General features: G+C 40.9%; 1 protein-coding gene across 3 annotated transcripts in view; it reads left to right on the top strand.

Annotated features, from left to right (window-relative positions):
• The window catches only part of PIKFYVE (phosphoinositide kinase, FYVE-type zinc finger containing), a 53,363-nt gene that overhangs the window by 4,771 nt on the left and 22,282 nt on the right, over nucleotides 1–26,310 (top strand). For 2 of the 3 annotated variants that reach the window (XM_057363755.1, XM_057363757.1), the window contains exons 4-17: nucleotides 1,590–1,679; nucleotides 4,854–4,992; nucleotides 7,560–7,717; nucleotides 8,522–8,633; nucleotides 10,340–10,487; nucleotides 10,969–11,136; nucleotides 15,815–15,877; nucleotides 17,137–17,266; nucleotides 17,631–17,811; nucleotides 19,140–19,214; nucleotides 19,871–19,978; nucleotides 21,787–21,927; nucleotides 22,601–22,727; nucleotides 23,949–25,135. In XM_057363755.1, coding sequence (XP_057219738.1) covers nucleotides 1,590–1,679; nucleotides 4,854–4,992; nucleotides 7,560–7,717; nucleotides 8,522–8,633; nucleotides 10,340–10,487; nucleotides 10,969–11,136; nucleotides 15,815–15,877; nucleotides 17,137–17,266; nucleotides 17,631–17,811; nucleotides 19,140–19,214; nucleotides 19,871–19,978; nucleotides 21,787–21,927; nucleotides 22,601–22,727; nucleotides 23,949–25,135 — 2,827 coding nt within the window. The remainder of the gene's footprint in view (nucleotides 1–1,589; nucleotides 1,680–4,853; nucleotides 4,993–7,559; nucleotides 7,718–8,521; nucleotides 8,634–10,339; nucleotides 10,488–10,968; nucleotides 11,137–15,814; nucleotides 15,878–17,136; nucleotides 17,267–17,630; nucleotides 17,812–19,139; nucleotides 19,215–19,870; nucleotides 19,979–21,786; nucleotides 21,928–22,600; nucleotides 22,728–23,948; nucleotides 25,136–26,310) is intronic. The other variant, XM_057363756.1, reaches the window with a different exon arrangement.

Here is a 26,310-nt window from a genome sequence, read left to right as displayed (position 1 = left end):
TCTGTCTTCAGAAAATGCCCTGACTCTTGCTTTGATATTGGTTTTCAGAGTATGGTGCTCCTATCTGGAAGCATTTAAATGATCAGCTTTAGGTCTAAGTAAAGGAAAGTACTTCTGGTTTAATGTTATAGTCATTTAAAATGATAATGTAATAATACTTAGGATAAATACTGCCGAATTTTGAATTGGGGAATAAGTATGTGTTCTTAGAGTCTTCTCTTTAAATGTACAAAATACTGAAGTTACTGTTAGTTTTGTCTTTGGATGTGTTATTGGTATCTTTATTACGACAATTTAGCAGCTTGTAGACATGAGCATGTAAAGAAAGTATTTATATCTTTGTTTTGGATAGTTTGTACCACTCAAAGAATAAGTCCTGTTGTTGAAAGTCTGACAACTATAATGGAGCATRTAGTCTTTTTGGGAGACACAGAGTGAAAGTGGGCTGCTTTTGTGTGTGAGAGGAAGRGAGCTTTGAGATTAGGCGGTTTGTTGTTGCTTTAGCAGGATCAGCATTTTCCTCAGTGCTTGTTGCACTTTGCACGGGGTTGCAGTGCTTTTCTTAAATACTGTGTTTGCTAAATACCTGATTGACCTTACAAGATTTAAACTCAAGATGTTGAATTTAAATGGTGCCACAGTGGGAACTGGCAACTCACAACTTCATAAGGGAGCAGAGGTTTTGTTCTAAGAGCAGCTTTTGCATGACAAGTAGTTTGTTTCARAAGAAAACTTGGGAGTTGTCTCTTTCCAAAATAATGTATCTGAGATAAGATGCAGCATTTAGGGGGACTGATGCTGCATGTACTTGTCAGACATTTGCTYTGTTCTTTGAACAGTTGGAACACAGAGTTCCTGCTTTAACTAACTTGACAGGCCATGTCCTTTAAAAGTGAAGGAGTGATGTACTCTGGGTAAGTACAGCTGCTCAGGCAAAGCCACATTGCTGACAGTTTCTCCTGAAGAGCATTTATCACACTAGGAGCRTTTCTTGTGAGGGAGCACAGCCAGYGTAGCTGGATCAGTTGGCCTGTAGTGGCTCAGATCTGATACAGTTTTGCCAACAGGACTTTTTTTTGATGGTGTTCAGACATCTGCTGTCCTTCCTCCTGGGGTGGAAACAGGAGGGCAAAGGTGATTGTGATCAGGTTAAACAATTACAGAAGGCTGTCCAGCTTTCTTGGCAAAAGCTGTCTAGCAGTTGCTATGGATAGCATTGCTTAAATTGTAAAGATGGTATGCTGGGGAGATGGGGCAATGTGTCTATCTCCAAAGCACATAAGGGGGCCTGTAAGGAAAGAAGATGTGTAAAAAAAGGAAATAGGGGAAGCAGGTGGGAAAGCAGGATAATACAAGAAGTGGTAATAGTCTGTATTTTTCAAGAGCTGAATTTGGAAGAAGAAGATCTGTCTTACAGATACTGTTGGCCTACAGATGAGGGAAGATTTCCCTGTTCCCTCATTGATTTAACAGTCATGGGTGTGAGTGAGATGTAACATGACAATTAACTGTACTTTAATTACAGCTGTTCTGATGCACTGCATGTCATAAATATCTCAAACATCTCTATCATGCTCTATTCCATGCAGTTTGATTCATCCAGACTCTTCAGCTACCACGTTGTCTGCACATCTTGGCTCTGTCCAGGAGGATGCAGGGAAGTCACCAGCTAGAAACAGGTAAACTAATAATTTCTGAGTATTTCCTGTTTTGGGTGCACTCCTAGCATGCTTTGCTGTAAAACCTGTGTTTCTTGGCTTGTTTTTACTGAATGTGCTGTTTCATGTCTAAAATGGGACAACTCACTGCCCATGTATAGTGGTAAGGAAGGACCATTTGTGTTCTTAGTTATATGAACAAATGTACTGCTTTTGAGGAACCTGTAGTTTGCTGCTGAGCTGGTCAAACAGAGGTGCAGGTGAAGAGAACAAGAGGGGAAAGAAGTGGTTAAGAGAAGTACAGTTCTGAGGAAGCTGAAGAAAAGGGAGTAACACATACCTGSTCATGGTAGACAAAAAGACTTAGGTCGTGGAGGAGCAGAGGTGTAATTTTTGCTTATTTGTGTGTGTCCCTATCTGCTTCCTTTGTTCTTCCATTAAGGATAATCTTGTTGAAGTTACCAGGCTTTCTCAGGCTAGAATCCTTTCAYAGATCTTTATGCAAGACTGCTGGGTTGAACTTGAAAGTGTTCATGAGAGCTTTAGTGTAATTTGTTAGTACTTGAGCTTAATCCCACGAAATAGGCTGGTATTAGAAGAAAAGTAGCTCCCACTTAACAGTGCTTCTACTATGGTACTAGTTACATGCTTCCCTTATGGTTAAATTAAGGAAATGAAGGTAAGGCAAGGATGTGAGGAACAGAGCAAAGATAATCCAGATTTCGAAATTGGCATCAGGGGACATGTAGAGATTTTTTTGYATCGCTGTTACAGGAATGCAGAATGTTTAGCAATTTGGAGGGATCTGGAAGGACCAGTGAGACTAGAGAACTCAGCTGAGAAGGATGCTGGGTGTGCCTTTCAGAGAATGGAGTGCTTTGAGCCTTTATTTTCTGGGTGATAGGGATGGTTAGGAGGAGATGTATACTTACTGTACAACTGAGACCCAAAGATCTCACCTGGGAAAGTAAAATACTGGTGAATAAATGAGTAGCAAGAATCAATTCTGGGCAAACATGGCAAGGAGTCCAGAATTAAAAGTTCAATATTAAATAATTGCTGTGATGTCAAGAAATGTCTGAAACGTTGAGGATGGTCTCCTGCTTCYTGTTTTAATTTATCTGTATTTTGAAAGGTCTTTGCTGTTTGTTCAAACATGCAGTGGTAGGGTGGTTCTAATCTTGACCTGGCARGCCCAGATTGCTTATCAAGTTAAATTTCAACTCTCTGGCTGATCATGGCCTCACCAAAAGTACTTGCCTCTCTGGACACAAGTAATGATGAGGTGTAATACATCTCTGTTAAAAATTCTGAACCTTTGGAAAACAAGCTGTTGGCTTTGGGTTAAGCAATGTTAGCCTTTAGATCTTCCCAAAGCAGCTGTAGCCTCTTCTTTGAGGGAAGCTTGCCTATTCCTCTTTCTAGATGAGATGAAGCAGAAGGGGTTGAGTGCATTTACATACAGGTAGCATAAGTTACATATTGTTATTTGTTTTCCCCATGGATGGGAAATGTGTCATTTGTTCTCAGTCTTGTTTTTTATGAGGCAGGGAAAAGCCCAGCGGAACAGTCAAATGTTGCAAACAGGGTTCAGRCTGCTCCTTTGCAGGTCCTTCTAAAGGATGAGCATTTGCATTGCAAAATCTCCCCCTCTGTTTTTGGAAAAGATATATACAATAAAGGCCAGATATAATTGTTGATGATAAAGACACAGATATGAAMTCTCACTGTTCTAATTTGCTTATAGCTACATTAAAAATTTCTACTGCTTGCAGATACACAGCAAAGTTAAAGYGACTGTTGCAAAACGACTGGGAGGAGTGCTTAGTTATGGACTTCCACGTCAGCCTTATCTTGTGCATAAGGATGYTTTCTGCTAAGCTGCTTAACTCTGCCAGTTCTAACTTTAATTTGAGAGCATCTGGACAGTACAAGTCAGGCATTTCATGCCTGAAATGACACAAAGCTTTTGTTTATCACTCTTAGATATATATGGTAGTAGTGTGAACATAGTGTGTATAACATGAAAGCACTTAATTCTTTTATCAACCCAGTATKTCCTTCTCAAGAGACAGAGGAGAAAAAAGTGGGGATTTTGARACTATTGTACCTTCAGTGCTGCTTTCTTGCAGTGTAAGAGCTGAAACAGGGTGGCATTGCTTTTTCATGCCTGGGCTGAGCTACATCATCCATTGCAAATTTTTGGGAATAATTCTGGTATGTCTGCTAGCCAGTTAGCAAGCTCTCTAAAGTTATCAGAATTTCATTCCTAAGGCTAGAGGCTGGCAGCTATTCTCTTGAGATTGGTTYGAGCCCCTTCAATCAGTTCAACACTGGCATTTTGAGTTTCACTGTTGATATATGCAGAAATGTTTTCTATCCTCATTCCTTAGAGTGCTGTTAGCACTGATAACTTACCCTGCATGTTGCTGCTGTGTGATGAGAAGTTGCATTCTGGTTAATCAGAGTCTCAAGTCTAGTTGTGGGTTTATGGAGCAAAAGGTATCTGGAACCTGTATTTGCATTTGTAACTTCGCAATGATAATTGCAAAATGGTGTGTTTGTGCTGGAGTGCATAGCCAGATTTCCTAACAGCTGGGCAGAGATAAGGGGGATGCTCCATATTGCAGTACAAGGAAGGTTGCCAGCTGGAGTGATCTCCAGTTTCAGAAAATGGTTTAGCCTCTCTGGGGAACAAGTGCTCAAACTTCAGACTCTGCAAGCTTTCAGCCAAGTGTATGAGAGATGAGGACAAGAAATTTTAGATGGGACAAGAAGAGGGGTAAATCTCAGTGCTCTGTTACAGGGGTCCTGGTGCTGGCCACCCTTGCTGACATTTGTCTTGCCTCCAGACTGCTGGAGCTTCTAATTACCCAGCATCCTATCCCTTCCCCACTCTTTTTAAATACAGACATAAATTTATTGGTRTGCCTAAACTTAGTTCCAGCTGCTTGATACAAAGGGCTATACAGAAGTTTGTGCTTCCCTTTRCAGTTCCAAAGTAATGCACTTGCTTCCTAGGGAGCCTTTCTTCTGCTTTGACATGGGAGGATACATTAAGCAGTCTGTAGTGACAAGAGTAAACAGTGTCACAGCTTTAAACTGTTCTTTAGTATGCTATAAGATAAAAGCCTGCTGTGGTGAAGCACCACCCAATGAACATTGACACTTCAGTTGCTCTCTGCTCTGCTGCAGGTCAGCCAGCATCACGAACCTGTCACTGGACCGGTCGGGGTCACCCATGGTGCCTGCCTACGAGACCTCGGTCAGCCCCCAGGCCACRCGCACTCATATGAAGGCAGAGACTACTGAGGATGAGCGCAAGATCCTGCTGGTACGTTTCAGACTTCTCTTTGCCTTGTTCTGTGAAGTTTGCCTTCCTTGTGTCATGCAGCAGGGGCATTTTGTTGCCTTTTAAGGCTCTTGCCTAAGCCCTCTAACTTGGACCTCTCCTCCAGGTGGAGCAGGGATGGAGAATATTGATGCTGCTTTAGACATTACTGTTTTCCTGAAATAAATCATCATTTCATGCGGTGTTTGCATACAAATGTTTGCTGTTTCAGACATGCACTAAGTGTGTTATGCAGCGTGGAGTTGGTGTATGGTGGCTCTTTGTGGGTTATTATGGTTGCATTTATGGTTGCAGCTGTAATGCAGTGACTTGTTTTTGTATTTCCTCAAGCTGAGATTTTCTCTTTCATAGGTGATGTAATCGCAAGCTTTACATGGCTGCTTTGAAATAGTTACACCGTGATGAATAAATTTAAAGTTGTTATAGCTTATTGGGCCAAAACATAACTTGGCCCCTCCCTTTGTTTGCAGAATTAGTAAAAGGCTTTGTAGAAGGTTGTAATGATGTACTTTTAAAAAGAAAAGTCAATGGGCAACAGTGTTCTGTGTAATCCTATTATCCCTTCCCTACAGAGGCAATGTTGTAGGTTGCAGTTACTGTACAACTRTTTCTTTTCTATGAGGGAAGGAAAGGGAAGTGTTTCCAACAAATGAGGCAAAGAAGTTGCAGAGAAGGGAAAGGCAGTGTTTATCACACATTAAAAAAATCAAGAATGCAGGCCATTGCCAATTTAAAATCAGGAAGGTTCATTCTGTGTTATCAGGTTCTGCCTGCTGTCAGCAGTAGGCATATAAGTGTGCCTGAGGGTGTAGAAACGCTAACTCCTGTTTAGTTGCAAAGCTCCTTTTTGAGTTGCTCTGTAAATGGATAACCACAGCAGGGAGAAACATGTTTAAGGCATGTCTTTATACCACCCTGCTTCATGCATGTGTGTTAATGCAGGAAAAAGGAAATTCAAACATCTATAAATGCAGCTTGAAGCAAGATGTTCAAGTCCCAGTGCACTTCAGATTCACATTGTTTCATTTTTTGTSCATTTTCTTTCTTGAGGAAGAAGAGGACCAGTACTTTTTTGTTAATATAGGAGCAGAAGACAGTGTCAATTAATGTAGGATTTTCTATGCATTCCCACTGTTTGTTTAATGCCCTTATCATGTGGAGTTGACCCTAAATCAGGTGTTAATTCAAAGCTTAACCTAGTCTGTTCAGAAGACTAATGAACTTTGTTCATGAAATAAAGGTAAGGGAGGTTGTGCATATGCTGGGATAAGCACATACTTCAGTGTAGTCAAAATCCTTGAGTTGAAAGGATTTKCTTTGTTCTGCCAATTTATTCAGTKTACTGTATTCCCCAGTTCAAGACTTCACAGTTCAACTGTGGACACTCCAGTTGCATCAAATTGTGTGATCCTGTCATGTTCAGTTACTGTTCAGTTTGACTCTGTACCTGGTATGGGAGGAGAGCTGCTGACACTGGTTTTAGCATAATACCCAGGACAGCCACTGCTGGAGCTGAAAGCAGAAAGCCAGTCCAGTAACAAAACTGCAGCAAAACTCTTGGGCTTCAGGGCACCCTTGGGAAAGTGCAGTAATGTGGGTCTGACAGTTGACTGGAAAGCCAAGATGAGTTAAAATTTAATTAAAGTTCTGTTACACAAAAGTAGAACAAATGAGACATTTGAGAAGGGGAGCTGCAGCATMTCTTCTCCACACCTTGAGGTGGTRTGTTGCTTGCACAAAATAATCCCARATCCCAGTTTCCACCTGCAACAATGGCTTGTGCTGTGTAAACCAGGGCACATATGGGAAGGCAAATGGGGCCAGAGCACAGTTTGGATGGAGCACAGCCTGCAGAAGAGTTGGCACACATGCTTAACGGGCTCCAAAATAATTCTAGGTATAGGCTGGAATATTCCAGGCAGTGAGGGGAAGAGATTCACAGATTCAAGAATGGTTAATTGAGTTGAGAGAAATACACATTTCTTCTTAGTGGCCAAAGCTAAAAGTGTCTAAAATAGGCTTGATAGCGGACAATACAAAAATGGATTCTCAATAAGAGATGGTATCTTAGCAGTGGACATTGCTGTTTTAAGTACTTGCTTTATATGTGGGCTTGATRTTGGACTAGTAGGCTTCACAATTTCTGTGTTGAGCACAAATAATATAGAAAACCTCTCTTGCCAAGGATAAGTTTTCATTGTCTTCTATGTTCACACCTCCTGAGTTTAGGAACAGGGTGCAAGAGGGCAGTAGTGAGGATGTAAATATCTTGCAGGCTGTGCAAAATGTTGCCACATCAAAACCCYCTTATCTCTAAGGGTACCCACTTTGTTTTTTTATTGTTCTGARCTGGATATAAATGGAAGGAAATAAGGAGCTGAATTCATATCTGTTTGCTGTTTCTGTTTGCGCCTTTGCATAGGTTGTGCAGAATGGCTTAGATTCTGTGCCTCTTTATGGAAGGCTTTTGATCTGAAGGCCTGGATTGATGCCCTTGAAACCACTTCTGAGATTAGACTGGTAATTAACTTGCACATCTCCCTATCCAGGACTCAGTCCAGCTGAAAGATCTATGGAAGAAAATCTGCCATCATAACAGTGGGATGGACTTTCAGGACCATCGCTACTGGCTGCGGACACATCCCAACTGCATTGTGGGAAAAGAGCTGGTCAACTGGCTCATGAGAAATGGGCACATAACCACAAGGTAACCCTGATGCTTTAGGACAGCAGCTGTCCTCTGTCTGTGTGAGAGGAGGTTGGGAGTTTGCACTGGTACGGGGTACCTTAGAGTACAGAGATAGACCCCTTTGCAGGGAGATGCGAGAAAATTCAAATCTCTCCTTTACTGCCTGCCTGAGCAGGTAGCATTCTGTCTCCATGTGGCCCATAACAACCCTGCACAGGAGGCTGTCTGGTTAGAAAACCAATATAGGAGGTAGCTTATGGGGCAAGTATAACTCAGTTGGAGAACAGTGATTGTATTACAAAGATTTTCTGGAAATGTTCACTGGTACTCCAAAGTACGAGTCTGCCTCTGGAATCAGAGATYGGTTGTGGTGTTTGATAGCTAAATTTGTGGTGGAGCTGGCTGACTCTTAACTGTGTATAAAGATAAACATTTTTGTGTATTGAACTATGTGAAAATGGCATAAATCTGGGATGGTTCTTAAGTACAGAGCAACAGTCCTCTCTCAGAGATGGTCAGTATACATAACTCAAGTTAACAATAATTGGAGGAGCAAAAACAACATGTCTTAATCATATGCTGGACACCTCAGCTGAGTTCAGAGTTCTGGCAGTTTCTTTATCTAGCTCTRTGCTTGAACTAGTACCCTGTGCTGCCTGACCATAGTATTTTAAATAGAGTCTGTGTAAAGATGGGAATGGGATACTCACAGTTTGAATAGTGCATAGCGTACTACAAAAGGCAAGAGTCATTTGCCTGTATCATAAACCATATCTGTTCAGAGTAAGAGTTAAAAAATAGTCTCTGTTCTTCTACTTGCAGGGTTCAGGCCATTGCAATAGGACAGGCATTGGTTGATGGACGTTGGCTAGAGTGTGTCAGTCATCATGATCAGCTCTTCAGAGATGAATATGCTCTCTACAGACCGCTGCAGGTAAGAGGAGTAGGAATGCTGAAAGATATGGTTCTTCCTGGATTTGACTGCTGGCTAGAATATTTTCTAATCCTGTTCTCAACAGCTTTGGTATGTTTTCTGAATCAGGTCTACTGTACAGAAAAAAAGGGTCCAGGCCTTTTTCCTCAGTGGTTGATGCCTGAGGAAGCTTAATTGTTGAGAAAGCTTTGGGGCTGTCCTCTGTGTAAAATGAGCTGTTACATCTGGTGCTGCCTAAAGTGAAGGAAAGGGTTCCAGAGAGGCCAGTGCTTCTCATGGTGGACGTCTTCCACAGACGCCTTGAGGCTGCACAATCTGTGCCCGTGTTATCATGTGCAGAATTTAGAATATGTGTGCATTTACTGATGATGGAGACACACCATGATATGTTTCAAAATTCCTTTAAAAAAATCCAGATGGATATTTTAGATATGCTTTATCGGAACCTTCTTCTGCTCTCCAGTGATGGCAATAATAAGGAATTCAGTATCTTTGCCACATGATGCCAGTTTGGGATGGGGTCTTTGTCATGCCTCCCAACAGAGATTAGTTATCTGAGGGGAGGCAGGGAAGTAGTGACTAGAGATTCTGTCCCACCATACTTAATTGGAATCAAACATCGTGAGGTGTAAGAGCATTCACTGGCCTGAGGGGTTGTATTTTTTTTTTTTTAGCTTTAACAAGGTATCTCTGTAGCATCTCTTTACTGAAAGCATTCGGTTGAGAGTCTTTCATGTTATGCAGCTTCTCACAATGAAGAATGGTTCAATTTCCCAAGCAAGAAAGCTTGCAGCTGTTAGCATTTGTTTTCCTCATGCATTTCAGCTCTTGGGCACAATCATATGGCTTCCATTGAGAAGCTCTGGGGYTCATCTGGTATCTCAGCTAGTCAGCTGTCTCAGTTTCCTGGGAAAAGCTTGCCCTTAACTGGCAAGTGCTTATGCATCCCTTTTTGTAACTAGCTGTAAGGTGCTTRTGCTATTGTATGTTTAAAGCCAATTCTTGTTCTCATTAGCTGAAAGCACTGTCTGATCTCAATTTTTCTGGGCAAGRATCAAGAGAAATGGTGGTGTTGACTCAGCTGCTTGCTGCACTCATTGTAGCAAAAGGCGTGATAGTGATAACTTTCTTTTGAGGTGCCTGGGGGCATCAGGAGGCATGATGGAAATGACTTAAATATTCTCCAGGTTCTCTGGCACTCTGGCCAGCCTCTGCTTTGACACAGCAGGCCCAGCTAGAGCCCATCTTGGATTGAAACTCTTGGGGCTGTGTTGGTCAGTCAGAGAATTGCTCCAGTAACTTAAAATTAAGCTCCACCAAAAGCTGTGTGTGTTGGTTTCTGGGCAAGGCATATTGCTGTTACCCACCTTGGCTGGAGATAGCAAGYCTTCAAAGCTGCTTAACTGGATGTGATGACAGAAAATGTGCATTATAAGAAACTTGTCCTTTATTACCGCTTAGTCACAACTTGTTTAGAAGCAGAGTGTATGCAGAGACACAGTATCTGGGAATTGTCAAGAAATACTTGTTTCTTGTCCCAAATAGTTCCTACTTCATACCAAAGGGGGTGACTCTATGACTAACGTGGCTCAGCCTGCTGAGAGTATCCTCTGATTTTTAAAATGCCTCACCTGCRTTTGTAGTAGGCTGCTTAATATATCAGCAGAGCTGCACTTAACAAGTTTTTTCCCTTCCATGTCTTCTAGAGCACAGAGTTCTCAGAAACCCCATCTCCAGACAGCGATTCCGTGAACTCTGTAGAGGGCCACTCTGAGCCATCCTGGTTCAAAGACATCAAATTTGATGACAGTGACACAGAGCAGATTGCTGATGAAGGGGAAGACAACTTAGAGAGTAAGTTTCATCTGAGTCTTGTTCTCACTCTGCCTTCTCCCCTGCTGTCCCCAGTCCTTAGAACTGAGTAGTTTAAATGTGTCTTGCTTTATGTGTGTGTTTGTATGTGTGCATGGGGCTGTAAGGATCTAAGAAAGCTATAGCCTGTCTAGTCTTCCAGTTCCTCACAATGGAGACAGTATTTTGAATTTAGTGAAATAGGTAAAACTTCATACTTCTAATGAAGAAGAATGTAAATTGCTGCCTTGTGTTTCTCAGGCAGACTTCTGCTTGATTTGGGCCCTATAATAGTGCACTAAAGAATGTCCAATATGTCAGCATGCCCACATGAAGACAAGATTACAGCTRTGAAAATACTGTATTCCTGTATTGGCACTGGTCTTTATGTATTAAAGACAATTTTTCTCCTCTCTGGTACCCCCATAATACCCATTTGAACCCTTCTCCTCCCTGTATCTTCCCCCTCACCCAACACTAAAAGACTCSGCCAGCCCTAGCAAGCGCACTTCAGTCAGCAGCTTCCAGTCCACAATGGACAGTGATTCGGCCGCCTCCATCAGCCTGAACGTGGAGCTGGACAACGTGAACTTCCATATCAAGAAGCACTCCAAGTACCCACATGTGCCCCCTCACCCTGCCGACCAAAAAGGTATGAGGTAGTCACCAGCTGGAGTTGCACATGATGGAGAGCTGGCCCTAATATTACTGACCTATTTGGACACTACTTATGTAGCTGTCTTGTAGAGGGGAAAATATAATATTTAAGTGGTGCTTGCAGTTTTGATGTGCTCACCTCTGAGGAGGCTCAGTTGACCTGGTGAAATGCCTTCTCTGCAGAGTGTGTAACTTCCCCTGTGACTTTCTCTTTGCCATTGAAGCAGAGTTTCTCACCCATGCATAATAGGCAGATCTGCATATATATGCTGGCTAACTGGGGTGGAAAAATAATCCACACATAAATCAGTTTGATAGGTACAGTTTGAGATGGAATTGTAAAAAGCAAGCAAGAAATAAAAGCTCAAAGAGCAAAAGAACAAGATTAACTTGGAAGAGTTYTGTGCTGGCTTAAAATTGTACCTTAATAAGCGTTCATTTTACAGAAGAATCTTGCTAATAAACAATAAGGCCTTACTTAATCCGTACACACAGCGTTTGTTCAAAAGAGATCATCCACTTAAGCGAAATAGGAAGAAATCAAATACTTGGTGTTGAAGACTACTTTTGATAGGTGTTTCCCATAAAGAAGTACCAAATCAAAAGACTCTATAAGYAACATCCTTATGGAAGATTCCTGTTGACTGCTGCATTCTGTAAATGATCCAAGGCCTATCCGAAATCAGGGCTTGACACTGGTTTGGGTTTAGTGTGTTTTAGTTGCTTTACATGTTGGGAAGCAATTGATGTCTTTGCTCTGCTTCCAAAAGCTTTGTAGGCTTGTATCTTTGGCTGCTTCTAAGTAGGTTACTAATTACAGTTTCACCCCATCCCTTTTGTATTTCTGACTTTAAAAGATGATCCAGTGTTAAATAATTTGTAGTTCTTCTAATTAATTCATTCTTCTGTAAAGTCTAACAGATCTCTTGTATTGCTATGAATCWGAATGAAATGGCTGCCTTAAACCTGCATACAGATTGCATATTGTGAAACTGAAATGGTCACTGAAGAACGGGAGGAGAAGCTGACTTTCCACGTGTTAGACATGTGTGACAGAGTGAGGCAAATCAGAGGGGACAGTTATTGATGCCTACTGTTGTCACCTTTTATTGTTTGCTAAATATATGCCTTGAAGTAAAGAAATCTAACTGCTTATTTTCCCCCACAAAGAGAGAAGCAGAACAGTTTCAGAAGTTTGAGTTGATGTCAGATGATCCAACAAGTGGGAATGGGTAGTCAGTTCTACTGACACCAGCTCATTTCAGTTTCTTTCAGCTAGCTCACAGCTGATGCCCTAATCAAATGCAAAGATAATGCATCTACAGGAAGGACAGCTATGGAGAGGGAGATAGCCCAGTGCATTCCTTTTAGGAAGGAGGGGTGCTGGATTAAGTGAGCTTGAAACAGGCCCAGGTGTGCTGCAGTATCCTATGAGTTTCCAGCTGTAGCAGGTTATCTTTATCAGTGTGTGATGGCAGTAAAGCCAGCAGTTGTTAATTTGGCTCTGGTAAGTGTTTTTAGATATATCTCAATCTTATCTCTGTGTACAAGGAGCATTACAAGATGAAGTGGAAATGTAAGAGAGCCTATCTCTCTTGSAAACTGTTGGCCAAATCAAGGCTGCCCAGAGCCAAAACTAAAGCTCTGTGAGAAAGTTGTTAATGATGGAGAGCTCAGAGAAGATCAGCAGAAAAGGCAAGTGGTGAGGKGATTGAGAGGAGAAAGACCTCTGCCTTTGAATTATGCGTGCTGGTAGCACTCTGCTATCTTTGGTGAATCACTGCTGGTGTTTATCTGTTCCTGAGAAATGTGGTCTCTTAACCAGCTTATTYTGTGAGGGTATGTAATTGTTAATAGAAAACTTTCTTCCAAGAGAATGGATTTCCTTTGAGGGGATAGTATTAGTAATAGGCCCAGAACTGGGGTAGGGTGGAGTTGTGTCATGAAAGTACACCATAGATGGGTAGGTATCCTACAGTTTTAAAAAAAATCTATATCTGCAAATACAGAGGATTTAGTACCTTTTTTATTTTGCTGGTTTTTATAATTCCTGGCATGAGACTCTCTAGAGAGAAGACCTAACCAGGGAGCAACAAGTTAAAATGAATGGGAATATCTTGAATAGCAAGAAATACTTCTTGGCAGTAGGCAGACAAGCTTTGTGGGTACTGAGGTAGGACAGAACCGTACAGTGAATGCTGCTGTGTCTAGGGTAGTGAAGTACATGACTTCTGAAACTTTGTTCTGGAAATACTAAAGTCAGAGACTTTATATAATAAAGTTAATATTTAAATTTCCACTGTGTTTTCTGWCTATATTCAGCAAAAGATGCTATCTAAGATGTTAGGCTATCACAATGATTAGACAGCCAAAACTGGATAGTTAAGCATCTGTGTAAAACGGGTGGTTATATTAGGATCAGAGTTCTGTAGTTRATCAGTGACATGAGGTGTTTGCTGCTGTCAGCGTCAGTAACTTCCCCATGACTGTTATGGACATGTGTATTTGGCTTGGTTCTGTTGGAGTTTCCTCTTGCCCTTAGACTGGGTGACAGTSACTTGACTTTCTTTGAAATAATAAAGTAAAACTAAAGATCCCACCTTTCTTTTGTAGCTAGTAATTCAGTTTCCTCAGGACTGTGTAAATTCCAGCCATTGCAGGGAGGACTGACAAGAGCAAACATCAAGTGCTAGAAGTGCAGGTCAGCTTTGATCTCAGCAGTTAGTGGATTTCTGGAATGATTAAGGGATGTGAAATTCCACACAGTCACAGAGGTCAGCTGCTTTGAAGCAAGGGTGGRTGATGTATCACCAGCTGTGTTTTAGAACAGAGTGGTTTGTATATAGTCTAATGGCAGAACTTCTTGTGGTGTTATAGGCTGACTMATGTCTGCTGTGTTTCCATGAAATTTGGTTGACTCCAAATTAGCTGAGAATAGTGACTCATTTATAGTATCATCTKCCTAAAGACATAGTATATATCAGAAGGAGAAACAAAGTAAGACTATTTTCTGTATTTAAATTGGGGAAGAGAGATTACATGACAAATTTTATATATGGGGTTTAGTTGCTGTTTTTAAAGAGATACAGATAACAATATGGGAAACTTAATTTTATAAATGTCTTTCCAGCCAGATATCCTTGATCGTAAGGGAAGATATTTTGGGTAGTTTTTGATGCCTCTAATTAGGAGGGGGAAAGAGAAGATGATTTGAGTAACCATATGCAGCTCCTTTTCAGTGTTGCTTGCCAAGGTTTAGTGTGCTGTTGCCAGAAGCCCTTTTGGTTCTCCTTTTGAGGAGGTGCYTGAGTTTTCAGGCTATAAAATAAACTACAGGCACATTCCCCATCCCCCTTCTTCTTGTTGTGGAGTGCTATGCATGTAGGGATGATGTGAGGTAAGAAATGTGCRTATTAGCCACTCTAAACTGTCTCAGTGTTACCTGTCTGAGCTAAGAAGAGGTATGGTATTTRCTTTGTCAGGAATGTCCCCAAGAACCAATTAGAAGTGACGTTATAGGAGCTGAAGTTGCATTGGAAAGAATAATTGAGTGGTTTGGGTTGAAAGGGACCTTAAAGAACATCTAGTAATCTAGAACATAAATCATTAGAAATCTAGAAGTGCCTCGGGGGTGCTACCTGTGTCTTTGTCCAGAGCACAGCTAAGGTTAGGTGTCAGATGGGGATAACTTGTGCTWTGGCTGTGCTAGTCAGGGATGTGTGCCAGACCTAATTTAAGAGTGTTTACAGTAAGAGCTGCTTCCCTGAGACTCTTGCAAGATGGAGAGGGATGGAGGTGCTAGTATATATGCTCTTGTGTAGGTAGAGCATGACATATTTTTTCTATCAAGCAGTACCTTATTGTAATGCTAAACTCTTAAGCTAAGCAAGAGATGAAGGGAATCTCAAATAAACRGGAAGCTACAAAGGAGTATTGTAACTTCTCTTTGGTGTACTTATCCTCCACTGAGTATCTGTTTGCAAGCAAGCTCAGATATTTTAAATGGTGGCATGTAAAGGGTCTCTTGAGTGCTGCTGTTCAGATGTTTGTCATTGTTTATGTCCTGTCAGCTTTCTGTTGCTTTTTGTTGGTGTCTGAAAGCAGCCTGGCTTTACATTCTGTTTGTGACAGGTCTGGACCACTGTGAGGAAAGATGATAAAGGGTTGRTGTTGAACTTCAGGTAGTTGTGCTGTAGAAGCAGTTGAGATGGTTCAAAGGAGTGGGAGACCAAAATGGTTTCTGAAGCTGTGTTTTTAGACCCAAATGAGGATGCCATTCCCATGGTATCTGATCACATCTTAACACATTTGTTTTCAGGTCTGGAAAAGGGCAGTCTGTGTCAGTTGGAAAAGTAGACCCTTAGTTCAGTCTTCGCTCATGTCTACTTTGTTTTATTTTTTCACATTAATAAGCACTATTTTCTTGTCATATGGAACTTTTTGATAGAACAAGAATGAGAGGATATTCTTGTCTTAACCACTCACCAAGCTGTTGCTAAATTGGTGACTAAACAATAAGATGAGTAATGCTGCTTCTTCTGGTGTGGGTGTGTACAKTGTAATTATCTGGGCAGGCACCAGTGTAACCTGTTGGTTTTTTTTTTTTTTTGTCTCTTTTTTTTTTTTTTTTTTTTTTTTGTCTCCACTTATATCCCTCTTCTCTCTTCTGTCAGAGTACTTGAATCCTGAAAACGGAGGGCAGCAGATGTTCTCTATAAGTGATGCTTTTATCAAAGGTAAGGAAAAACTTCAAATGCTACTGTTGYGTGTTTTTTAATATGATGATGTAAACTCCTTAATACTCTTTTGATAGAGCAGTGACCCTTTCAAAATATTTACTTAACAGTAAATCTGATGTTATTTGTGGCAAAACTATGCATAAAGTGTACTTTGACATTTTTGAATGCACTTTCAAGCTTAAATTTCTTTCACTTCTCAGATTTCTTCATTCCAAARTACTCAAAAGCTTTTACTTTTTTTWAARTAAGTGTAAGTGGCAAGTCTGTTCACAATTTCTCCACCAACAAATTATGTAATTGATTTTTAACTTCCTGTGCTAGCAGATGAAGATATGATATGGTTAATTGTACTCCTTCTACAGAACAACTTAAAGCTTCATCTCGTAAGTCTTTCTAGGTTTCCTGTCATCACCACCAGCATTACTATTACTTCTGAAGTGAAAGGTTATTACATGCACTTACAGGTTTTTAAACCCACGTGTTTTCCAGTGTCATGTCCAGATGCACTTGTGGGCTTTTTTCCCCTTCCAGTTAGTGCTATTGATTTTGGTGAGCTCGTAAAAGGAGGAAATAAGGGAAAAATAAGGGGGAAGCTCCTAAGTCTGTATATTCTGAAAAATAAAGTGTTGCATTATACTGATGTTTAGTTTTTAACTGAGCTTTTGCAGAAGAAAGAGGGAAATCAATGCAGCTTCTGTTAATTTTCTACACAGCTAATTTTGTGTGTGGAGCATCTGGAAGAACTTAATTGTTGTTTTTTAAGAGTCTTTTTCAATAGTCCTCCTTGGATTACCATTGTCTAAAGATTTGCTTAAAACTGAGGAGTTTTAAGCTTGAGCTCTGAAGGCTTACATACTTGCTTGACGAAAATTTATACACTAGTAGTATAAATTACTTATGATCGAGTCAGCCATTACATCAATGTGGAAGTTTATAACTTGCCTCTATAATATCATAATGACCATGTGGGAAATAACCTAGTAACTCTTTCAAAGCATGAAGACTGTGCTGAAATAACCTTTCATTTTGGTACTGCAAAACAGGGAACAGTTCTAACGAGTTACTACACAATATAGTGATTTGAAAATGTCAGTTCTCCTCAAACTGAGGACCATGACATCTGCCTTAAACTCAATATTTCAAGAGGCTTAGACTTACATCTTAGTAAATWCTTCCCTTTTCAAAGTAGCCTTTCAGAAAGACACAAAGCATTCAGTTGTGAGTTTATATTAACTAGGTTTGTTTGTCTTTTGCAGAGTCATTATTCAACAGGAGGGTGGAGGAGAAGTCCAAAGAACTCTTATTCACACCCCTAGGCTGGCATCACAGCAATCTGGATTTGCTGAGAGAAGAGAATGGGGAGAAACAAGCCATGGAAAGGCTGCTGTAAGAGACATGTAGAAAAAGGATTTCATGTATCTTGAGTAACAATTTCTGAAGCCCATCTTTTCCACCAACTTTCAGTGGGACTTGAGCTACAATGGGCAATACAAGGAACTAACTTGTATTCGGAATGCAGCATTTTTACAGTGTATTTTGGTTTGTTTTTTTATCTTGTGGTGTTTATTATTGAGCACAGGACTAGAGTTAGCTGTAGAACATTCTAGGCAACTGTTCCTTCATAGGACTTCCTGTGTTGTAAATTTTAAGAAATTTATTTCTGAAATGTCACTTCAGCTAATCACTGCATTGTTTGTTTGTTTTTTTTTTTTTGTTAATGAGAAATCTGTTTATTTTGCCTTTTTTACAGGTCTGCTAATCACAACCACATGATGTCACTGCTTCAGCAGCTTCTATACAATGAGTCCCTGTCACTGTCCTGGAGGGATATTATTGTACCTGTGGTCTGCCAGGTAGTTCAAACAGTACGGCCTGATGTCAAGAAGAGAGATGATGACATGGATATCCGCCAGTTTGTCCACATCAAAAAAGTAAGTTTCAATCAGTGGATGTAAGGAAACAAAAGGATGCAGCTGTTGGCAGCACCCCTTSTTTGAAGAGAATAGTCTCCTTCCCACTGCTTCCAGCACATTGTCATGTAATTGGCTGACTTGGCCTTTGGATAAGGTGGGCGTCTGGAAAAAGTTGTACAGAAGGAAGTTGGCATGCTGTGAAAGGTGCTTTAATGCCCTGGGGCTGACCTCTTCTTTCAGGCTGTAGGCTGCAGAAGGTAGCAAAGAGTAGCAGCTCTGTAATGACTTGCTTAATTTCTTAGTTTSTGCTTGTTTTGCGCTTGAGTTGGAGATGTACCAAATGCTGGATAAGTAGCTTGTAGGACACGGTGCAGCCATCTGTTGCCCTGTAACTATCCATTGTGGAGGGTTCCTCCCATGCCAAGTGCAGTGACTTTCTTCAAGASGAAAGCTTAATTGTTATTGAATGGTGTATCCAGTTCTGCCAGATGGCCCAGTGTTGACGYTGTTGAACTGTAAGTCTGGAGTTCTGGCATGCAAACTTTCTTCTGAGAGTCTGATGTGAAAGTAGCATCCAATGAGCTAGTGTGACTGAGGATTGAWGATTTGGGCTTGGTTTTTTCTTGGCCAAAATTATCTCAGCAGTACTCTTTTTTGAAAGCTATGTGAGATTTGAGGAGAACCTTATTTTTCTGGTGGTAGTTCTGTGGTATCTCTTCAGACAGCATCACTTGTTCCTGCTTCTCCTGAAACTCTAGTTCAAAGAGCAGTTGTTCAGAGGTGAAAACTCTTCATAGCTGTTTACTATTTTCACATGCTGGTAATATGAATGTCCTCTGAAACATGTTATTCAGAAACCTGTTTCATGTTGTTTATTACTCCTGGGATTGCCTGTGACTGCAGGCACACCAGTCAACTGTTTGATGTGTTCAGTTGGTAGGTAGAGGGTTTTTTGTTTTATCTCTTTATTTTCTTCGCTCCCTTTCTTACAATTTGTTTGTTGTAGAAACAATAGAAATGGCAAAGCTGAGTGCTCCTCATGGCCTGTCAAAGTTAGGCTTTCTTGTCATGCTCTGGAGTATGCTGGTTTAACAAATGAGCATCTCTTGGGAGGGGTGTAGAAATCMTAGAACTCAGTACTTGTTTTCATGTTGTCCTTAGTTTGCCAGGCTTTAAAGGGAAAGACTTATGTGTCCAGCATGATTGTATCTGATCTTTCATCTGATAATTGAGGGTGTAGTTGAAGCTTGCACATCACTTACAATAGGTATTCTGTGTATTAGCTTTATTGCACTAGGAGGTGTGGGAGTGTATGACAGTTCTGAAAAYGTTCTTTGCTTTGTTAGATCCCTGGTGGAAAGAAATTTGACTCCATGGTCGTGAATGGATTTGTTTGCACGAAGAATGTTGCACACAAAAAGGTAATGCTGCTTGATTAATCTTACTGTAATGCATGCTSTGCAAACAGGAAAGCTGGAAACAAGGGTGCTCTGACTTGCTTTTTGTGTCAGGAGGCTTCTCTCACCATTTAGGAGGTTTGAGAGCTTTCTCTGCTTTGAGCTCCCAAAMAAGAATGGCTTTTAAAGCATTTCTTTTCCAAGCTGTTTTGTGTTCTAGCCCAGAGATTTTGGGKGAGAAACTCTGGTCATGCATGTATAGGAAAACATTCTTTCCACCCTTCCCACCATATGAAGCATCTAATTACCCAACTTTAGCCAGAAAGAGGCATTTGTGCTTCTAACTTAGAATAGGATAGTATGAAGAGTTTCTAAGGCAGTAGGGCAAGATAGAAGTCAACTGCATGAATCAAGTTTATCAAGACTTTGGAGCTCYTAGCAGTGACTGGAAATCATCTCTAGCATTGCCTGCTTATGGGCAGTATTTCTGAAATTCCAACAGCTGGGTGTAACAGCTTCAGAAGAAGGAAGAATGTGTACTTGGGTCTGTAGTGGGGGGACAGCTGAGMCACTTTACAGGGAGGTGGGGGMAGCAGGGACCAATCAYGGGAAGTCTGCCTCTTGTKTACTTTTTCCTCTCCAGGTATTTKTATTTTTAACTATTTTTGTGTCTTTYGTAGATGAACTCTTGCTTAAAAAATCCCAAAATTCTTCTGCTAAAATGCTCAATTGAGTACCTTTATCGAGAAGAAACAAAGTTTACCTGCATAGAGCCTATAGTACTTCAGGTAAGAGTATGTTTTTGTTCTTGGTTAAAAAAAAAACCCAACAGAATCATGAGCAGTGCATTTTTTTTGGCGTGTAAGGTGGAATTGCGTGAGTGAGATTGCATAGAAAAGAGAAAACTTTCCTCTTCTGGTAAGCTAGGTAAGAGAGCTGCTGCAGTGAATATGGTACAAACTTGTAGTCTTGCACTGGGTTTTTTTTCTCCTCAAGTTAATGTCTGAGAACATGTGTGTGAGTTTTTGATCCTCACAATGCAGCATTTTASAAAACTTGTTTTGTTTTTATTGCACCTCCTGAACTGTATGTTCCTTATTCCTTTATAGATAAAGTTTAGGTATGTGAAGGAATATTTGAAAAGTTAGTATAGGTGATGTTTAGGTCACACCCATGTTATTTTTTGTCAGGCTTGAAAAAATGGAGCAACCACCAACCTAATGGAGTGATGAACTAGAAAATGTCAATGGAGTGATGAACTAGAAAATGTCTCTTTGGAACAGGTGCCCTGCCCCTATGAGCAGGGATGTGCCTTAAATATGAAAACACTGAAATGCACAGACCTTTCCTTTAACACACTACAGTCTTGTCTGAGGATCAGTCTTCAGCTGTTTGCTAGGATACCCATTTAATAGTATTTTGTGCCTTACTGAACTTGGGCAATAATGTTTGTTCTTGACTGCTTTTCATAGCATGCATTTAAGACCAGTTYTGTTTAGTGGTTAACAGACAGGATTATAGCAATTTAGCAATAAAACTTAACTGTTTAGTGAATTGGTTTTCAGTAAATGCTTAAACTGAGACCTGTCCATTTGTCTGAATGGGGTAGAAGTRTCTGCAATACTTTGTAAATACTGGTCTCTGTGATTGTTTCACTGTCTGCTTCCGAGCTTAATGTGTATCTGCATTAAGTTTTATTGCAAAGGTTAGCTTCCAGCAAGAGCTTTATCTCTGCTATGCTAACATGAATGTTTGTATTCTGAGGAGCTGGCTAACTACATTTGTGATACCTTTATAGTGCACAGAACCTTTAGAACCTGACTAATGTGAGCTGCAATAATACAATCGAGACTATCTGGCTTAAGAAGCTGCATCCTCCCTCTTGCAGTGTATACCTTTAGTTCTGATGAGTTGCAGCCTGATTTCTTTCTGTGCATGGTAATACAAGGGTGCATTTGGGGGTAGTGAGATGAAGATGGCCCTGGACAGAAGAGCAGTTTTGTAGTGCACAGCATTTGGGATGGGATTCCGGGAGCATTGTTCTCGAGTACCAATTTAGGGACTGGGGATGTGTGTGCAGACTTATAGAAGCATAGGGCACTGTCATACTCTTCCTGAATGTATGTCTGACTGCCAGCACTCATTGGTATGTATCTGAAGAGATACATAGAGATACAGTAGAGAGCATAATGCTGCAAACAGCTTTGGTTTATGATGCCCAAATTTATTGGGCATTAATTTATTCTTGCACCTTTTGAACCTAAAGCTTTTTCACATGTGAGGGTGTAAGGTGCATCCTCATGTATGTGTGTTTGGATTCTGCTGCAAGTTCATTGCTTCAYGCTGTCATTGGACTGTATTCTTCTATGAAATTAATGCTTGTAAAAAAATACTGATAAAACTGGATTTTGTTCTGTGGGAGCGGGAAAGTATTCACAATGGTGAATGGATGGTATTTTCTGGATAGCTGTTTTCCCTGTTTTATAGGAAAGGACAGTATGTAAATGAAGTAGAAAGTAATATTAAACATTGAAGTGGGTTTATTTTCCAGATGGGTTTGCAATAGTTCACTGTCATACTATGTTCCTGTCTACAGGAAAGGGAGTTCTTGAAGAACTATGTACAGCGGATAGTTGATGTCCAGCCTAATTTGGTCCTTGTTGAGAAGACTGTGTCCAGAATTGCCCAGGACATGCTCTTAGAGCATGGTATCACTCTGGTCATCAATGTCAAGCCGGTGAGCATTTCTGGTCAGAGTTAGACTCAGCATTGTGGTAGATCTCTAATGTCTCCTTGTAGGAAGCTCCCTGGAGAAAGCCAAGAGTTGTCTTATTTTCTTCTCTAATCAAATGTGGGCTCTTTTTTAACAKTACTTCTCTTCCAAGAAGGTAGGAYAGACRAATCTGGAGAGTAACTTCTTCCTCAGCTCTTCATAGCTWCTCTGCTGTGTTTTATGGGTACTCCTTGTTTTATGGGTTCTTGAACCCTGGTTTAGTTTTAGTTGACTTCAACACCCCTTTGTGGCAAGTCGTGTGTAGGTCCTCAGTGATTGCTAGAGAGCCTCCATCCCTGTGATGCAGGGTACAAACAGCCATACAGAGAGTTGCTGTGGGAATTGGCTGAGCTCCTGGCACAGCCACCATTATGCTGACTGCCCTGTATCTCCTGGAGGTATCTGGATGTAATCAAGTGAGAAGTTCCAGGCAGGGTACAATCTCACCAGAAATACCCAAACTGTGTTTCTAAGATTCTTGTATATATTATGCATGTCTGTTTGTGGGACTGGAGTTTGGATCTCAGTGAGAGGTTTCCTAGATCACGCTGGTGTTTTTTGATTTGTTAAGAGCAAGATAAGGATGCCAGCATCATCCTGGCATTATAGATTCTTACTGTTCTTTCCATTTTTACAGCAAGTGTTAGACCGGGTAAGTCGAATGACCCAGGGAGACTTAGTGATGTCAATGGATCARCTGTTGACCAAACCACAATTGGGAACCTGTCATAAATTTTATATGCAAGTTTTTCAGTTGCCCAATGGTGAGTAAAACTTGGTGTGACATAGCCTGTGTGTGTGAAAGGATAAATGCTTTGCTCCTTTTTAAATGGATCTGAACTGTTGGCTTCCTTGTGTGAACATGTRTCATCCTACTCATTTTATTTCTGTTACTTCTTGGAACTACAGTGAACTGTSTGTGTAGAGAAAAGCATGATCTTACTAAGATGAGACACACTAGACTTTAATTAGACTGATTTCTTTCTTCCAAACTCTTTACTCTTCCCACATACTGTAGTTCGTTTAGTCCAACTTCCTGTTCAAAACAGGAAGCATTAATTTCCATGCATTAGATTTCTTAGAGTTTTTTCAACTAACTCTTGAAAATATTGCAGAGCAGAGATTATGTAGCCTGTCTGGGCACCATCCTCACTCTAAAGAATGTTTCTGCATTGAAATAGAGAGTAATAGAACAGCCTGTGTTGGAASAGATTTCAAAAGRTTATCTGGTCCAGCCTTAACAAATCAAATCAAAATTTGTCTTGTTGCAATTTGCGCACAGCTCCCCATGTCCAGTCATTGTGTCATTGTGCACCTTTGAGAAATGAGGTTCCTTTTTTCTGTAACCCCCTCTAGGCAGTGGGAGTTTACAAAGGAGGGAAGAAATGCTGCTTGACAGGTTACCAGTGGTGCTTGTACACAAAAATGCTGTGGGTGCAGATTCAGTCTTTGCATCTCCTCATAGTCATAGAAAGGTTTGGGCTGGAAGTGAACTTAAAAATCATTTAGTTTTAGCTTCTCTGCCATAGCCAGGACCTAGACTTTCCACTAGGTGCTGTAAGTTCCCTCAAATCTTGATGGAGCACTTGAACGCTTCCCTTTACACTTCCTTATTGCCCCTTCCAGCCCTTAAACTGCCCTYAAAATGTCACAGGCTTTTGACTTGTCAGGATGAGCAAATGTGCTGGGAGGGAAGTGGTTCTCTTGCTCACTGCTGCAGAGTCTACAGTGATCCTAGAATATGCTGTTTAGGTCAGGATGTTCCCTGTGTCCTTTATGATGGCTTGTTTTACAAAACATGAGAAGATTTACAGCCAATGCTTGTTTTTCTTGCAAAAATTAGTTATTTCAGTACAGTAACATGAATTTCTGCAGTTACCAATGTTACTTGCTCTGAGTCTGTTGCAGTCTATTGAGTGTGTGATAGCTAAAAGCATTTTGACTGTAGTTGTCATCCTAACTCCTGTGTTTTACTTTTTTTCTAGATCAGACAAAACCCCTGATGTTCTTTGAAGGGTGTCCCCAGCACCTGGGTTGCACTATCAAGTTGTGTGGTGCTGCAGAGTACGAGCTGGCTCGTGTGAAGGAGATCTTGATCTTCATGGTCTGTGTGGCTTATCATTCCCAGCTTGAAATCTCATTTCTTATGGATGAGTTTGCTATGCCCCCTACTCTCACCAAAAACAGTTCCTTTCAYTCCCTTATTGAGGAGCCAGGAGATGAAAATGGACAACAGAACCTCTTCAATGATGAGGACTTCAGCACAGCAGTCAAAGACATTGAACTATCTTCTGATAAGCTGCCTGTCATCTCTGAATCAGTGCCCAGTGATGAGGGCAGCTCGCTTGAACCAAGAGGTGTATTTGACAGAAGTGATCAAGAGAACAGTCAGTTGGAAACGGTGTCCTCCAAACAGCAAGAGCACCACAAAGCGGAGTCACCGTTCGCAGTGCTCAGCTCTGTACCTCATAAAATACCTGAAACATCCCCACTGCCCCTCCATGGCATGGACCATCAYTTGGTCCCTCTGGATAACCAGGCACTAGAACCTCTTCAACAGACAGATGATGTACAGGAATCCAAGAGTCAGATGAGAGTCTTCAGAGACCCTCTCCAGGATGATACTGGTTTATATGTCACGGAAGAGGTCACTTCGTCTGAGGATCGTCTCAAAACTTACTCTGCAGCATTTAAGCAGGAGYTGAAAGATGTCATTCTCTGTATTTCTCCAGTACTGATGTTCCGTGAACCATTTCTTTTGACTGAAAAAGGCATGAGATGCCCTGCGCGGGAGTATTTTCCTGAGCAAGTTTATTGGTCTCCGCTCCTCAATAAAGAATATAAGGAGTTGGAGAGCAGAAGGAAGAGGCAATTGTTGCGGGATCTCTCTGGACTACAAGGGAGGAATGGGAGTGTCCAAGCCAAGGCTATCCAAATCTTACCTTCTCATGAGCTGGTTAATACCAGAATAGCAGAACATCTATGGGATAGCCAAAGCTTAGCCAGAATGCTGGCTGACTATCGGGCCAGAGGAGGAAGGATACTACAGAAAAGCACAGATCCTTTTGCCCATAATAAGGATGTGTCCGGTGTCCCTGCAGGAAAAGCTGTGAGCAGAACTGAAGAGGAGGAGAAGGAACTGGCTCAGAGTGAATCCTCATGGTCTCATAAGGTGAGATGGAGTTGAGCTGCTGAAAACTCAAGTTACATCAGTTTCTGGTGGTATACAGGAKGTGTAGGGTCATTAAACTGGGAGGGATGTGTTCCTTTCTGTTTGATTATGGTTTGTTTTGGTTTTTGGCTGGGTTATAACTGCATTTTAGATTTCAGTGCTCTGCAATCATTCAAAACAAGAGACTGCAAAATTTCTCTGTGAAATGCACAAAGCCAGCCCAGAATCAGTTTTGCCTGTTTKACTGGGCAGTATCTAACTGATTTCTGAAAATGAGCCCATGAAAAGGGAGCAAAGCTTGAGAAGTTTCTTAATCTCATCTTTTTTGCTTCTTATGTTTGGTGATTTGTAAAARTTTAGTACTTTCATTTTCAGAGGGCTTGATATCATGGAAGCAGCAGCAGGCTGTAATTACAGTAAGGTACTTGGTGGATTGTAAAAGCTTGGAGGTCCTGAAGAAAAGTGAGAATCACATAATGGAGGGGAAAGAAACTTTGAAATTTCAAAGCAGGGTAGTATGTATTTGTAATGAAAACAAGTAAAGTTTTGATAAACTACCATGGAAGTGACTAACTTGTATCTGAGGAAAAGGGTCTTGGGACTTGCTTTAATTGTGAGCTGATTAGGCAAAAAGCCTATGAACAAGAGCAGCAGACCTGATCTGTTGAAATAGCCAAASGTTTTGGTCCCTGAGCCAATCAGCCTCTATGTTCATGAGCAGAAGTCACTTTTTAATTGGTGCTTAAATGTAGATCTTTGTGGCTTCATAGGCTGTAATCTCACCAACTGTAAGAGTAGCCTTTGCTCTGGATCAGACTGGTTGATGCTGTTTTAAATTTATTCAGTGATCAAAGAAAAGTATTCGGTAATGTCATAGTTTTGTAGGGCATGGAAGGGAAAACAGCTCTGTTCCAGCAGCAGTGTCACACATATCTTCCCAGAGAATAGAAAGATGGAAATCTTTCTATAGCCTGAATGAGTAATTGGCATACAATATATTGGCAGAGTTTTGAGTCCCAAGTGTCCTAAACCATACAGTGATTTGGAGACTGGATGTTTGTCATGGGACTTCTGTTGTTTTCTGTTCCTTTTGGCATCATTTCCACAGAAATGCATTGGTTTCGTCATGCATGAGTTATGTTGCTCTAAAAATGGCAGTTAGCAATTACACATAG

This window comes from Malurus melanocephalus, unplaced genomic scaffold, assembly GCF_030028575.1.
Source record: "Malurus melanocephalus ecotype Western Australia unplaced genomic scaffold, MMel_1.1 scaffold_30, whole genome shotgun sequence".
Classification (NCBI taxonomy): domain Eukaryota; kingdom Metazoa; phylum Chordata; class Aves; order Passeriformes; family Maluridae; genus Malurus; species Malurus melanocephalus.
Note: the sequence above shows the minus strand (reverse complement) of the source record. Positions and strands in the feature narration are given on the sequence as shown.